We start from the raw sequence: 12,995 nt of genomic DNA, 5'->3' as shown, positions 1-12,995 counted from the left end.
TCCAAGATCCCTCTAAATACAAACCCATCCCTAAATATACACACATATACAATTGCAGGCAGAAATGCACTTTATTTGAATTAGAAAGAGTACAAATCAAGTAGAAGAACATCCAAACATATATTTTTTGCAGTGAAAGCTTACAATCCAACTTAATGTTTCCAAGTTTCAATATCAACCCCATAATACCCTGTTCCCTCCCCCAAACCACCAGGGCCGGCCCTGGAAAAATGATGCACTTTCATGTGGAAATGGGTGCTCTTTTTTCAAACACACAGTGACACCCCTTCCCACTCATCTTTTTTCTTGCCACCCTCCCACACTAACCTTTTTCAACAAATACCCCTTTTTTCCATCAGTTTTCGGAACAGGAAGCAAATTGGTCCTCTTAAGATGCTTTGGACATAATAACATAATAATCCTTTAGAATTATTCCTTAATAATCAATTATGGACAAAAGAAGCTATAAACCAAAACACCCGAACAGCACCACCACGCTGGCTGCTCTTTTTTAAAGGCTAGGTGTGGTTACCAGTTCTCAAATAATCCCCCCTCCCTCCTGATCACTATTTAGCTTGACAGTAGAGAAGCTTGAAGGCTTTCCTCTTGTACAGCCCACCCCCACAGCCCTGCCACCTGGAAAGCGGCCAGGAAATCCAACCCAATCTTTCCCCCGTCATTTGCCAATGGCCCTTAAGGAAGGCCACCTTGCTTCTTGCTTAAGAAGCCAACTACACCAAGTTATTTCCATTAAAGCTATCAAAGCCCAATTCTCACATTCTCTTTTGCCACAGGCCGTTCTTATTTTTATCTGCAGAAAACAACCTGCACATAAATGCAAGCGTTGCCATAGTGGTTCAAATAATGCGATTCTAGAAGTGTTATGACTCATCATAACCAGAGGTTTGGCTGTCGTGCCTCAGGATAACCAGCTTCCTCTGGAAAGTGACGTTTCCCTTTCTCTCTTTTACTCGTACGTGCATATACATCGTGTGAACCTGGCCTTAAAATTACAACGCAGGTCCTTAACAAAGGCATACCAACATCTTGCCTGTTCACTCATCACATCCTACTCTAGCCTCAGAGGAAAACTTTCTCTCATTCACTCCAATGCTTTGCAGATTATTTTAAAATCAACACAGGCCTTTTCCCAACTGAGCAAGAAATCACTGTAACACAGGAGAGAAATGATTTAGAGGAATATACAGTAATATGGAGAGGAAATGCAGTCTTGCACAATCAGACACTGGAACAGTGAGTCCCTTGCAACTTTAATAAAAAAGAATTGGCACGGTATCTCTTCAGCATTGAAGAAAGCAAAGTACTTCTGAGTGGAAGCAAAGATATCCTTAGTGCGCTAACATTTGATTATTCCTCTTCATGGCTTGGACCAGAAGAGGACTTTTTTTTTGTCCTAGTGGAAGCAGTGAGGGTGCTGGTGGTTGATTTATGGCTGCTGGTGGTATTGCAATTGATGGTCGCTGGCTATTTTTGGCACATAAGAGCCCTTTTAAGGAGCCTGAGATTCACTTCAGTGAGATCAAACGATGGTTGATTGTGCTGCATTCAATCTTAGGCCTTCCCTCCAGACAAAGTCACCTTAGGAAGGCAGGTGCATGTCCTCGCCAAACTTCAGCTGGTGAGCCTGGCACTTGGCTTCAAGAAGGACCTGAAGAAAAAGAAACTCACACTGAACATCAGTATTTGGATTGGGCCACCCACCCTGTGCTTTTACTTGAGAGACCGCCTGCTGCCAATTACCTCCCAAAGACCCATTAGATCACACAGATTAGGCCTCCTCCGGGTTCCGTCTACTAGCCAATGTCATCTGGCTACTACCCGGGGGAGGGCCTTCTCTGTGGCAGCTCCGGCCCTTTGGAACGAGCTCCCTGCAGAGATTCGGACCCTCACCTCTCTCCAGGCCTTCCGAAAAGCTGTTAAAACCTGGCTGTGTCAGCAGGCCTGGGGTCGATGAGTTCCCTTCCCCTCTTGAATCGTGTGGCTGTTGGTTGTTTTTAAATGCCCTGTATTTTTTGTTGTAGTTTTTGTGTTTCCCTTCCCCTCCTTTGGGTTTGTGCGCCCTGAGTCCACTGGGAATAGGGCGGCATATAAATAAAATGAACCTTGAACCTTTCCTCTTTAGTGAGACTAATGTAGCAGCCTTACAATTGGTTAAAGCTGAGAGACAGACCTGTGCATTAGTGAGAGCTCTGAATTTAGACAAGAAGGGTTATTATATTTCAATTCTTTTTTATGAATCCTTTTTCATATATATATTTACTATGTGTGTGTATATATGTGTATGCATATATATGTGTGTGCGCGCACACGCACACAGAGTAAATGGATGCATAAGTTCTGACAGTGCTGCCTTATCTTTTTAATGAACACACCTTATTAAATGTTGTTCTACATCAGGGGTAGTCAACCTTTTTATACCTACCGCCCACTTTTGTATCTCTGTTAGTAGTAAAATTGTCTAACCGCCCACCGGTTCCACAGTAATGGTGATTAAATTAAATTAAACAAAACCAAAGTCCTTCAGTATCGGACAAAACTCCTACCGCCCACCATGAAAGCTGGAACGCCCACTAGTGGGCGGTAGGGACCAGGTTGACTACCACTGTTCTACATTGTTTGAATTTAATGTATTGTTTTTATATAAACCAATTTGTTTATTCATTAAGTCTATCCAGACTTTCATTCTCTGTCTCTCTCTGTCTCTTTCTCTCTCTCACACACACAAACACACAGACACACAAACACACACACACAGGGTGAACTTCTGTGATTGAGAGTGAACTAGTTTCCCTACTTGTGGTCTAAGTTATCGACCTAAAAAGCAATCTAAAGGCTTCCCTAATGAAGTGTTTTGCTGATACATTGGCTGGGGATGATGGGGTTTATAGTCTAACATGTCCCGAAACCACAAAACTGGAAGGAAACTGATAAATCAATGCAATAGGTGGTTGGGCTATTTGGCAAACTTAGATGAAGACTGTCTGACAAGTTGGGGGCTGGAGGATCGCCTGCTAAGCATCCATAATATACTGACTAGAACACTGTCTCTCAAACCATTAAGATGGCTTTCCTAGCGGCATTCCTCCCTCCTTCCCCAGCATGATGCTCCGGATCCATTGGATAACAACTAGTGCAGTGTTTCTCAACCTTGTCAACTTGAAGATGTCTGACTTCAACTCCCAGAATTCCCCAGCCAGCATTCGCTGGCTGGGGAATTCTGGGAGTTGAAGTCCAGACATCTTCAAGTTGACAAGGTTGAGAAACACTGAACTAGTCAGATGTCCTGGTGTTGTAATCCAAATTCTTCTGGAGAACACCAGAGTTGAAAAGTTTCCCCTAAATCACACTCTGTAGTTATTTCCTGTACTTCCCACCTACGTGCAATAAAATACAATAAACTCTTGAATTACTGACAGTCTTGATGGCCAACGGAAGAAGGAAATGTGGCATCTCTCTCATCTGATCCTCAGATGGGAAGTTCAATATTCAATTTGGGGAGAAGGAGAAAGAGGTGGTGGAGGTGGGAGGAGGAGGAATTACAACTCACTGGGTGATGGATATAGGCTTGGCAGTCATAGCACCAGGCAGAGAGATCTTGAAAGCTAAGCACCAGCGGATGCCCAGATTCCTTATTGTGATCCAGCATATGTTGATTAATGTAGCGTCCACAACAGACCTGAAACGAATAGAATATTTCAGGGGGGCAGGCATTCAACATTAAAGGCACAGAATGGATGTCATGATTTCTGTCCAGAAACGTTTTATTGAGGAGATGGGCAGCACATAAATTTAATCAATCAATCAACCAACCAATCAAATGATCTTAGCTCATCAATTTTCTTAAAGGTATACCCCCCACAAAGCAAATGGAGCATATTACAGAAAAGAAAGTAATGGTGGGGAACAAACTGTTTTTTTTAATATATATATAATAACATTTTTTATTTTCAGACAAACACAAACACACAACACATATAACATAAAAGCCTCTTCAATTACACACAGTGTGTCGATTGGTTACAAAGTCTTTCTGTGTCCTTTCCGTAGTCATCACTTGAATTTTATCGAAATTCACATATTGACAATCAAGATATCTTTGTATATACATTGTTATTATGCTTCCTCCTATTCTAAGTCATTCAATCATTTTAGCACTGGTAACATTCTCTAATAGTTTCCAATTCCATGTTTTCCCCCCATTATTAGTATCATCAATCTAATTAATATACATGTATAAAAATTGTTATAATTATTAAACATCAATTAAGCCAAGCTATTATTACATCCTTTCAACATAAGGCATATTAAATTTGAAGTAAATTTATATTATAACATTTTATTACATTATCCTAAAATCATCCAATGATATTACATCTTTATAATCTATTCTATATAGAATTGTTTATCTTTTATAAAAAGGCTTTTCAACATCATCGCCATGATCCTCACTTACAGTTTGTATAACAGTGTTTCTCAACCTTGGCAAGACGTCCGGACTTCAACTCCCAGAATTCCCCAGCCAGCGAATGCTGGCTGGGGAATTCTGGGAGTTGAAGTCCAGACATCTTCAAGTTGCTAAGATTGAGAAACACTGTTGTATAAGATTTTATATTATCAATCTAGTATATATAAATGCTTTGTTATCATTATTAATCATTTATTTGACTATAGCTGTTATTACGTTGTACATTGCACTCAAAATTTAACTACATTTAACTAAATTTATTGTGACATCATTCTATTATTTTAGCATTAATAACATTCTCTAATAATTTTCAATTCCATGTTTTTCCCCCATTATTAGTATCATTAATCTAATATACTTATATACAAATTGTTATATTAAACATCCATTAAGCCTAACTATTATTACATCCTTTCAACACAAAGCATTTAAATTTATTTAAATTTAAAGTAAATGTATATTATGACATTTTATTACATCATCCTGAAATCATCCAATGATATTATATCTTTATATTCTATTCTATATAAAATTGTTTAACTTTTATAAAAAGGCTTTTCAACATCATCTCCATATCCTCACTTACAGTATTGTATAAAATTTCATATTATCAATCTAGTATATATAAATGCTTTCCTATCATTATTAATCATTTATTTGACTATAGCTATTATTACGTTGTAGATAGCAGTCAAAATGTAACTACATTTAACTAAAATTTATTGTGACATTTCATTTCATCATCCTGTATCCTTCCAGAGATAGTGTAGTCCAATATCTCTTGCCATTTGTAAAATCTGTATTCTAAATGTTTTCTTGTTAATTCTTGTGGACTTCATTGTTCATTGCATGACATAAGAATTCGAAACCCTTTATCTGCTCTTTTTATCAGCTTCACTTTTGTTATCATTAGTGCTTTTGCCGAGATTACTCTCATTATTTCTGCCAAATTTTCTCTACTTTGTTCATCTATTTTCTGACATCCAAAATGAAGATCCGGTTCATCAATTTCTCCTTTCCGTATTTCACACTTGTCATTTCCCTCCACTCTCAGTTTGCTGTCAGTGTCAACAATTTTCTTATCACTTTCATATGTCTGTTATTTTTTCAGCTCTGTCCTCAAACTTCCTCGCTGTCCCTGTACTTTCTGTATTTTGATCTATAATTTCAAGTCTCTTTTCAATTCTCTGTAATTATTAAAACTTTTTGAATTTCTAAGAAAATTATTTGCAAAGTTAGTGCCTTTTCTTCTTCACGTTGTGCCATTTTCCAGGTTATAAACACTGCCAAAACACCCAAGACTCTTTCGGTCAAACAAATTCAGTGGAGTTTATCAAATCAAAGCTTTCTCTTTCCTTCAAAGGAACACCTGTATCAACAAAACGTTTTCCACTGAGCCTTTCAGTAAACAAAGCTTATAGCTTTATCAGATATTGCCAAGCCTCACCACTAGATGGCAGTGTTACCTCTTTTCCATCTGTTTCTGCCTCTCTGTCCCAGAGAGGAAAAGAAAAAAAAGTGTAAAAATTACGCTCTGTCCAAGCCTTACGAGAGAAGCTTTTAATCCACGAATACAAAAAATGGAGAAAGTATAGAGGAAGAAGGGGAAAAAAGAGACCAGTCTACTTTAAAAGTAAAGAGTCCGTCCATATAAAACAAACAAAGTTAAGGTAAAAAAGATAACACGATCGTCTTAAACCAGAGTTAATTCGCTGCTTATTTTCTTCTGTTCTTCAATTTTATTTTAAATTCCAATTCTTTTGGGTTTTCCCTTCTCCAATAATAAAAAAAATTCTCACCAATTCGACACACTCCTGTACTGATTCTGTTTCAGAGGCCTGTCCCAACCTTCGGCAGCCATTTTGGTTGCTTCTCTTGTAGCTGGTAAAAAGAGCTTTCCCCTGGATCAATCAGGGGCTTTGCGATGCCCCTGAGATCAGCAGGACATGCTCTTCTCTATCACTGTTCCTTCAGAGCAGTTTAGGTCCAAAAGGACCGTCCAGAAACAGAGATATCGACAGCAATCCTGGAGACCCAAGATTGCATGTTGTGTCATTGCGATGTCAAGACCCGCCCTCAACAAGCAAAACTCTGTTGTTGAGTTATTTCATTCACCCCAGTCAAATTGGGAGGTGATAGAAGCTGGTCAATGAAACGCCTAAAATAGCTCCTGGCCAAGACCACATGGAGGAACATCTCCTTGCCCACCATAGAGACAATGAGCCCTTGAGCCAGAACTCAAAACTAGCAACTCCAGAAGGAAGTAGTGTTGGAGTACAAAGAGCCACCTTATAACATGAGCAATCTCCGCACAGTCAGCTCTTTCTTTTTCTTTTTTTAACTCCACAGAGCTCTCTAAATTGGTGTGAGTTTCTGCCAATTTGGATGGTAAAACTAAAGAAAACGGGCATCATGTGCCCTCAGAGCAATGGTGGGATTCAGCCGGTTTGCACCTATTCGGGAGAACCGGTTGGTAACTTTCGAGGCAGTTTGAAGAACCGGTTGTTGGAAGAAATCTCCTTTTGTTTTTCCCCACTTTACAGGGCTAATCCTGTAAGGAAGGCAGGAAGGAAACATTCTGGTGTTGTTTCTAGCCTCATCTTTGTTGACCTGCTTACAGAAACTATCTCTCCGGTTAACCCTGATTGCATTGTAAGAACTAAGGCGAAGCACCCATCGACGGGAGTGACGTTGAGTTGGCCACACTCACCCAGTCATGTGACCACTGAGCACCACCTACCCAGCTGACCATTAGGGCAGAGAACCGGTTGTTAAATTATTTGAATCCCTCCACTGCCTCAGAGACTTAACTATAGGGAAAACTAAACATTCCCAGCAAAATAGAGAATGAACTGAACATGCAGTTTTCTTTGATGACATTGTTGCATTACTGCTCCATCAGCAGCAATGTGTAGTAGAGACCCCAACTGGTGGAGGATGACCTCCCTCTACCAAAAAATTACCCACCCTAAGCTATACACTTCCTTCCCAGATCCCATTCCCGACATCGTCCTTTATCAAGCAAAGTCTTTTTTTTTCCTTTCTTTTTTTTCCCTTTCCTTTTATTTTTCTTTTCTTATAATTTTAGTGTTAATTACAAAATGAATAGACCAATGAATAGTAAAAATACACCGAAGTGAGGAGTAGAGGGAAAGAAGAGGGAGGAACTAAGAGGGAGTGAGAAGGGAATGTAAGGAGGGTGAGATGGTGGGAAGGGGAGAAAGGAATGGTTGAGGGGGAGGGGAAGTAGAAGAGGGGATTGTTGGAGGGGAGAAATGAAAGTTGGAGGGGTAGAAGAAAGGGTGTATGAAGGATAGAAGTGTTATGAGTTGTGTTTATTGCTTTTTTTAACTGCACAGTATTTAAGTGATTGTATAAAGGAAAATGAAAATGAAATAAAAGATGTTAATGGAAATTTAAAAAAGCTATACACTTCCTTCAAGAATAGGAAGAGTTCATTATTGGCTCCAGGCTTATCAAAACCTAATTACTTCTAGCCTCTAACCCCCAAAGCTGTACCTTCAGGACTGATATCCTTACCTTATAGCACACCAGACAAACCCAGTTCTCCATCTTGCTGCCACATTCTGCACAAGGCTCCCAGACATTCAAGCCCACAGGAGGCACAGGCAGCACTGAGCTGAGGTGGGGGCACCAGGGTAAGGGAGTCACGGCGTAAAAGAGACCCTGGAAAGAGATAGCAGAAGAATCGCTCGATCCTGACATCCAGCCCAGAGCAATGATGGATAACCTTTTTCTAAAGGTGTGCCAAAACTGTGTGCGTGCGTGCTATAGTGTGTGCATGCCCTGTAACATCTGTGTATGCCCACCCACATGTGCACGCGACCCCCCCCCCCATTGCACATGTGTGAGCAACCCCCGCAGGGGGGAATTTTCACCCTCTCCAGGCTCCAGAGGCTTTCTTAAAGCCTAGGGAGGATGAAAACGGCCTCACCTGGGCCTCCGGGGAGGCCATTTTCACCCTCCCTAGGATTTAGGAAAGCCTCTGGAGCCTGGGGAGGGTGAAAAGCAGGCCCAACAGGCCAACTGGAAGTTCATTCCCAAACTTTTGGTTGGGCCGTTGGGCCTGTTTTTCACCCTCTCTAGGCTTAGGCGGCTTTCCTGAAGCCTGGGGAGGGCGAAAACGGCCTCCTCTGGCCCTCCGAAAGGCCGAAAATCAGCTGGTCAGCGCGCCGAGCTGAGGGCTGCCAGGGGCTATCGTGCCGGCAAATATGGTTTCTTTGGTACCATAGATTCACCATCACGGGCCTAGAGGCTGTCCCTTATGAGTCTTCGTGGCACAACAAAACCGCGGTCCACTAAAGCGCGCCCGATTAAAGCGCGTCACTGACATCATCAGCAACGCGACAAAAAACACAGCGGAGAAAAAAGGGCGCTTTAAAAAGCGCTTTTAAAGCAAGCCGATTCACGTACAGGTAAGGGTTAGGTTTAGGGTTAGGGTTAGGTTAAGGGTTAGGGTTAGGTTTAGGGTTACGTTAAGCGTTAGGGTTAGGTTTAGGGTTAGCGTTAGGTTTAGCGTTAGGTTAAGGGTTAGGTTTAGGGTTAGGTTAAGGGTTAGGTTTAGGTTTAGGTTTGGGGGGGTTAGGTTTAGGTTTACGCGTTAATTTCACCTTTACCTCTCACAGCGTGCTTTTTTCGTCGTGCTGTGATGACATCAGGTACGCGGTTTCGTCGAGCGCGCTTTAGACGACCGCGGTTTTGTGGTGGAACCATGAGTCTTGACTTTTTCTCTTCAAGTTAGACTCCTCCCCTCCCCTGTTCTAAAACTTTTGCTAAACTCAAAAATTCCCTGTTGTGTATCTTCGGCTCCCTGGGCTGTTAAATATTCCCCAGGCACTTCTATCACCCTCCCCTCTTATCTCAGTGGTTTTAATTCAGAAACTGATTGGGTTTGATAAGAGTTTGCAAGTGCTGTTCAAGGACCACTTCTTCTATTGCCTCTGTCCTGGTTCTGAAGTCAGGCTTTAACTTGGTTTAATTCTAGAACTAGCGACACAGATTCTCGGTTCTCTAACTCCTTGGAAGGAACATTTCTGAAATCTTTGCTGGTATACATATGGAGTTATATCACATCCATGTAATCGTGGCATGACAAAACCGCGGTCCACTAAAGCGCGCCCGATTAAAGCGCGTCACTGACGTCATCAGCAGTGCGACAACAACGACCGCGGAGAAAAAAGGGCGCTTTAAAAAGCGCTTTGAAAGCAAGCCGATTCACGTTAAGGTAAGGGTTAGGTTTAGGTTTAGGTTTAGGTTTAGGGTTAGGTTAAGGGTTAGGGTTAGGTTAAGGGTTAGGTTAAGCGTTAGGGTTAGGTTTAGGGTTAGGTTTAGGGTTAGGTTAAGGGTTAGCGTTAGGTTTAGGTTTAGGTTAAGGGTTAGCGTTAGGTTTAGGGTTAGGTTAAGGGTTAGGTTTAGGGTTAGGTTAAGGGTTAGGTTTAGGGTTAGGGTTAGGTTTCGGGGGGTTAGGTTTAGGGGTTAATTTTAGCTTTAGCGCTCACAGTATGCTTTTTTCGTCGCGCTGTGATGTCAGGTACGCGGTTTCGTCGAGCGCGCTTTAGTCGACCGCGGTTTTGTGGTGGAACCCCATGTAATATCCCTTTCACTCTATATAGACTCCTCCGTCTCTTAGTTGAAAATCTCATGTAAATACTCAAGGCTTTTCCAGTGAGACTACAAGCCAATGGTGCCGTTCACTCTTCCTTAGGCCACCAACAGGCTATTGCGGCTCTATCAGACACAACTTTCTCTAGACTCAAGAAATCTAATCCCGATCTCTTCCCAATAATCTCTTCCCTTCCCGATACTCACATTGCCAGCCACATCATCCCCACACTTCTCATCAAAGGAAGAACAACCCCCTGCTGCTTCATCCAACAGGACGACCTCAACATTAATTGGGTGGTGATGCTGAAAGGAAGAGGGGGAAAAAAAGAGGGGTGATTGAGATGATATGAGGTGATATTTTTCAGAAGTCCTTGAAATGTAGTTATTTAATAGCTGAGTTGCAGCTTCCATATCTATTGTTCTCACGAACAGGGCCTGTTTTATGGGCAACGGGAAGGTCAAGCCCTGAAGTTGGCAGGGCTGAAGCCATCTTGGAGCTTCAGTGATGTCACACTGGAGCTGAGGGATAGGGAGAGGGAGGGGGGGATTAGAGATAGCTGGGGTTGCGTAGTCAAAATAAAACACTTTCTCTTGGGAACCGAGGATGTTCTCATACCTGGCTGGAGGAAAGAGGAGCGATGTCACCAGACAGCGACTTGATTGGACCACGTGACTGATTACATGGGGTTGAGGGAACTATTTTTACTTTTAATTAGGTGATAAACCGTGCAACCTTTCAGAGTCGGTTTTCACCAGATCTGTGCCAATATATTTCCAATAAAGCTATTCTTTATTCGAGGGGCTCAGTTATCTCTTCCCTGATCGCTTCCCAACCTAAATAGCTGAAATATTTCAATTGGGTTGAGCAGTTTTTAACTATCTGAATTCTGAAATGAGTTGCCTTTGTTTAAAGACATCATCTACATCAGCTTGACTTCCTTTAAATGTGGACTACGTCTTCCATTCTCCCAAACAGTATCACCACAAAATGTTGGCTGTTAGGTGGTAATAAAGAGCCGAGGTGGCGCAGTGGTTAGGGTGCAGTACTGCAGGCCACTTCAGCTGAAGTGGAAGTGAGATTAGAACTGCTGAACTATCTGCAGTTCAGCGGTTCAAATCTCACCGGCTCAAGGTTGACTCAGCCTTCCATCCTTCCGAGGTGGGTGAAATGAGGACCCAGACTGTGGGGGCGATATGCTGACTCTGTAAACCGCTTAGAGAGGGCTGAAAGCCATGGTCTGTAAGGAGAGAAACTGGGATACTCACTTTTGTGCCAGGAGCCGTCGCGTCCTCAGAGAAGCCCTCTGCCGATACACCTTCCCTTGGTGCATCCTCTGCCGGATCCACTTTCTTAGGGGATCCACCGACTTTTGTCTGAGCTTCCTCACCCACTGGACTAGAATCAGGAGAGAGAGAACTCGAAGCCGTTTCGGCCTCTTCCATGAGATTGTCTTCTAGCTGGAGGGAGCCCAAGCCCACCACGGCATCATCTATCGCTTCGGCTACGGGCTGAGCGGGCTCAGGGCTTTGGAGCACTTTCTGAGGGGCTTGTTCAGGGACGACGTTTGGAACGGGAGTTCCCTTCCCAGACCGAGTCCTGGGCTTCTCCCACAGAGTGGCAGGCACTGGGGAGGAGGAAAAATAAGAGCCGCCTTTCAGATGCTTAGTTAAAAAGGATGGGAACGGTGGGAACGGGAATCCATGGAGTTACTACACGGGCAGGCACTCAATACAACTCCGACCTCCCTTTATCTGCGCATTTATTCCCCTGCGTCTTCCCCGATTTCATCTTATTCCCCTTGTCTAAATTCTTCCATCGGGTCTCTCCTGCTCCCTCCCGGCCTTTCCTTGCCCTGTTTTGCTACAGGGCAGTGCCAGTGCTTTGTAGGAAAAAGCCTTTTGCGACATCAGCAGGAATTCAACCAATCTCTATCCCTCTTTTCCTACACTGTCTAGTTGCTAGGCAACCTCAAAACATCAAGTTGAAAGGCCTGTGAAGATCAAATGTCTTTTAATGCAGGGCCCCCAACTCTCAGCCGTGGACCGGTACTGTTTCGTTAGGAACCGGGGCCCCCCCGGCTGAGGGGAGCGGCGGGCAGGCAAGCAAACTTCATCTGTATTTGCAGCCATTTCTCAGCTTCCCTATGAAGATTAACTTTTGTAGCCTCTTGTCCTGGGAGGATTTGTTCTTTTTGCCTTCTCTCTGAACACCATTTATGTGATCTTCACCTTGATGAGCCTTCAAAGGAGGAAGGCTGGCTTCCAGTCCTTTTACCTTCCTCTCCAGCAAGGAGACAAGCCCGCAGATGTAAAAAGCAAGCTCTTCTGATAAGAAGAGAGAAATGCCTTGCAAGTCGTACAACGCCACCTTCTTCTTTTGGGCAGAATCTGGGTTTGTTCTTTCCCCTGCTAAATAACCTCCAAAACTTCCCTCTTCTGATTTGCTCTGTCCCCTCTCTAAAGAACATCGTTTTGAGAATAAGCTCTCAGCTAAGAAATTGCTCCATCCACTAGCTGGTCACCTGATCGGGAAGTCTGCTAAGAGCCAAGGTGGCGCAGTGGTTAAATGCAGCACTGCAGGCTACTGCTAGATCAGCAGGTCAGCGGTTCAAATCTCACCGGCTCAGGGTTGACTCAGCCTTCCATCCTTCCGAGGTGGGTAAAATGAGGACCCAGATTGTTGGGGACAATATGCTGACTCTCTGTAAACCGCTTAGAGAGGCCTGAAAGGCCTATGAAGCGGTATATAAGTCTACTGCTATTGCTATTGCTAGCTGTAAGCTTCCATACCTCTTATTTAGACTGTGTGGAAAACAAGGAAGCACACAATATCTCAGCCAGAAAATTACACAAACCCCACACAGTCGGCCTGCTCTGTAATTCA

General features: G+C 43.0%; 1 protein-coding gene across 1 annotated transcript in view; it reads right to left on the bottom strand.

The window, feature by feature from the left end:
• Positions 1-52: 52 nt before the first annotated feature.
• HDAC6 (histone deacetylase 6) overlaps positions 53-12,995 on the bottom strand; it is a 46,638-nt gene continuing 33,695 nt past the window's right edge. Inside the window, exons 24-28 of the mRNA XM_087710794.1 lie at positions 11,378-11,736; positions 10,316-10,414; positions 8,027-8,173; positions 3,569-3,697; positions 53-1,669 (exon numbers count right to left, since the gene is read on the bottom strand). Of these exons, the coding sequence (XP_087566920.1) occupies positions 1,601-1,669; positions 3,569-3,697; positions 8,027-8,173; positions 10,316-10,414; positions 11,378-11,736 (803 nt within the window). The 3' untranslated portion in view covers positions 53-1,600. The remainder of the gene's footprint in view (positions 1,670-3,568; positions 3,698-8,026; positions 8,174-10,315; positions 10,415-11,377; positions 11,737-12,995) is intronic.

Source organism: Thamnophis sirtalis, unplaced genomic scaffold, assembly GCF_051295495.1.
Source record: "Thamnophis sirtalis isolate CommonGarterSnake01/CBP01778 unplaced genomic scaffold, rThaSir2_p1.2 scaffold_3, whole genome shotgun sequence".
In the NCBI taxonomy this organism is placed as follows: Eukaryota; Metazoa; Chordata; class Lepidosauria; order Squamata; family Natricidae; genus Thamnophis; species Thamnophis sirtalis.
The sequence above is the reverse complement of the archived record's forward strand: the minus strand, read 5'-3'. Positions and strand labels throughout refer to the sequence as shown.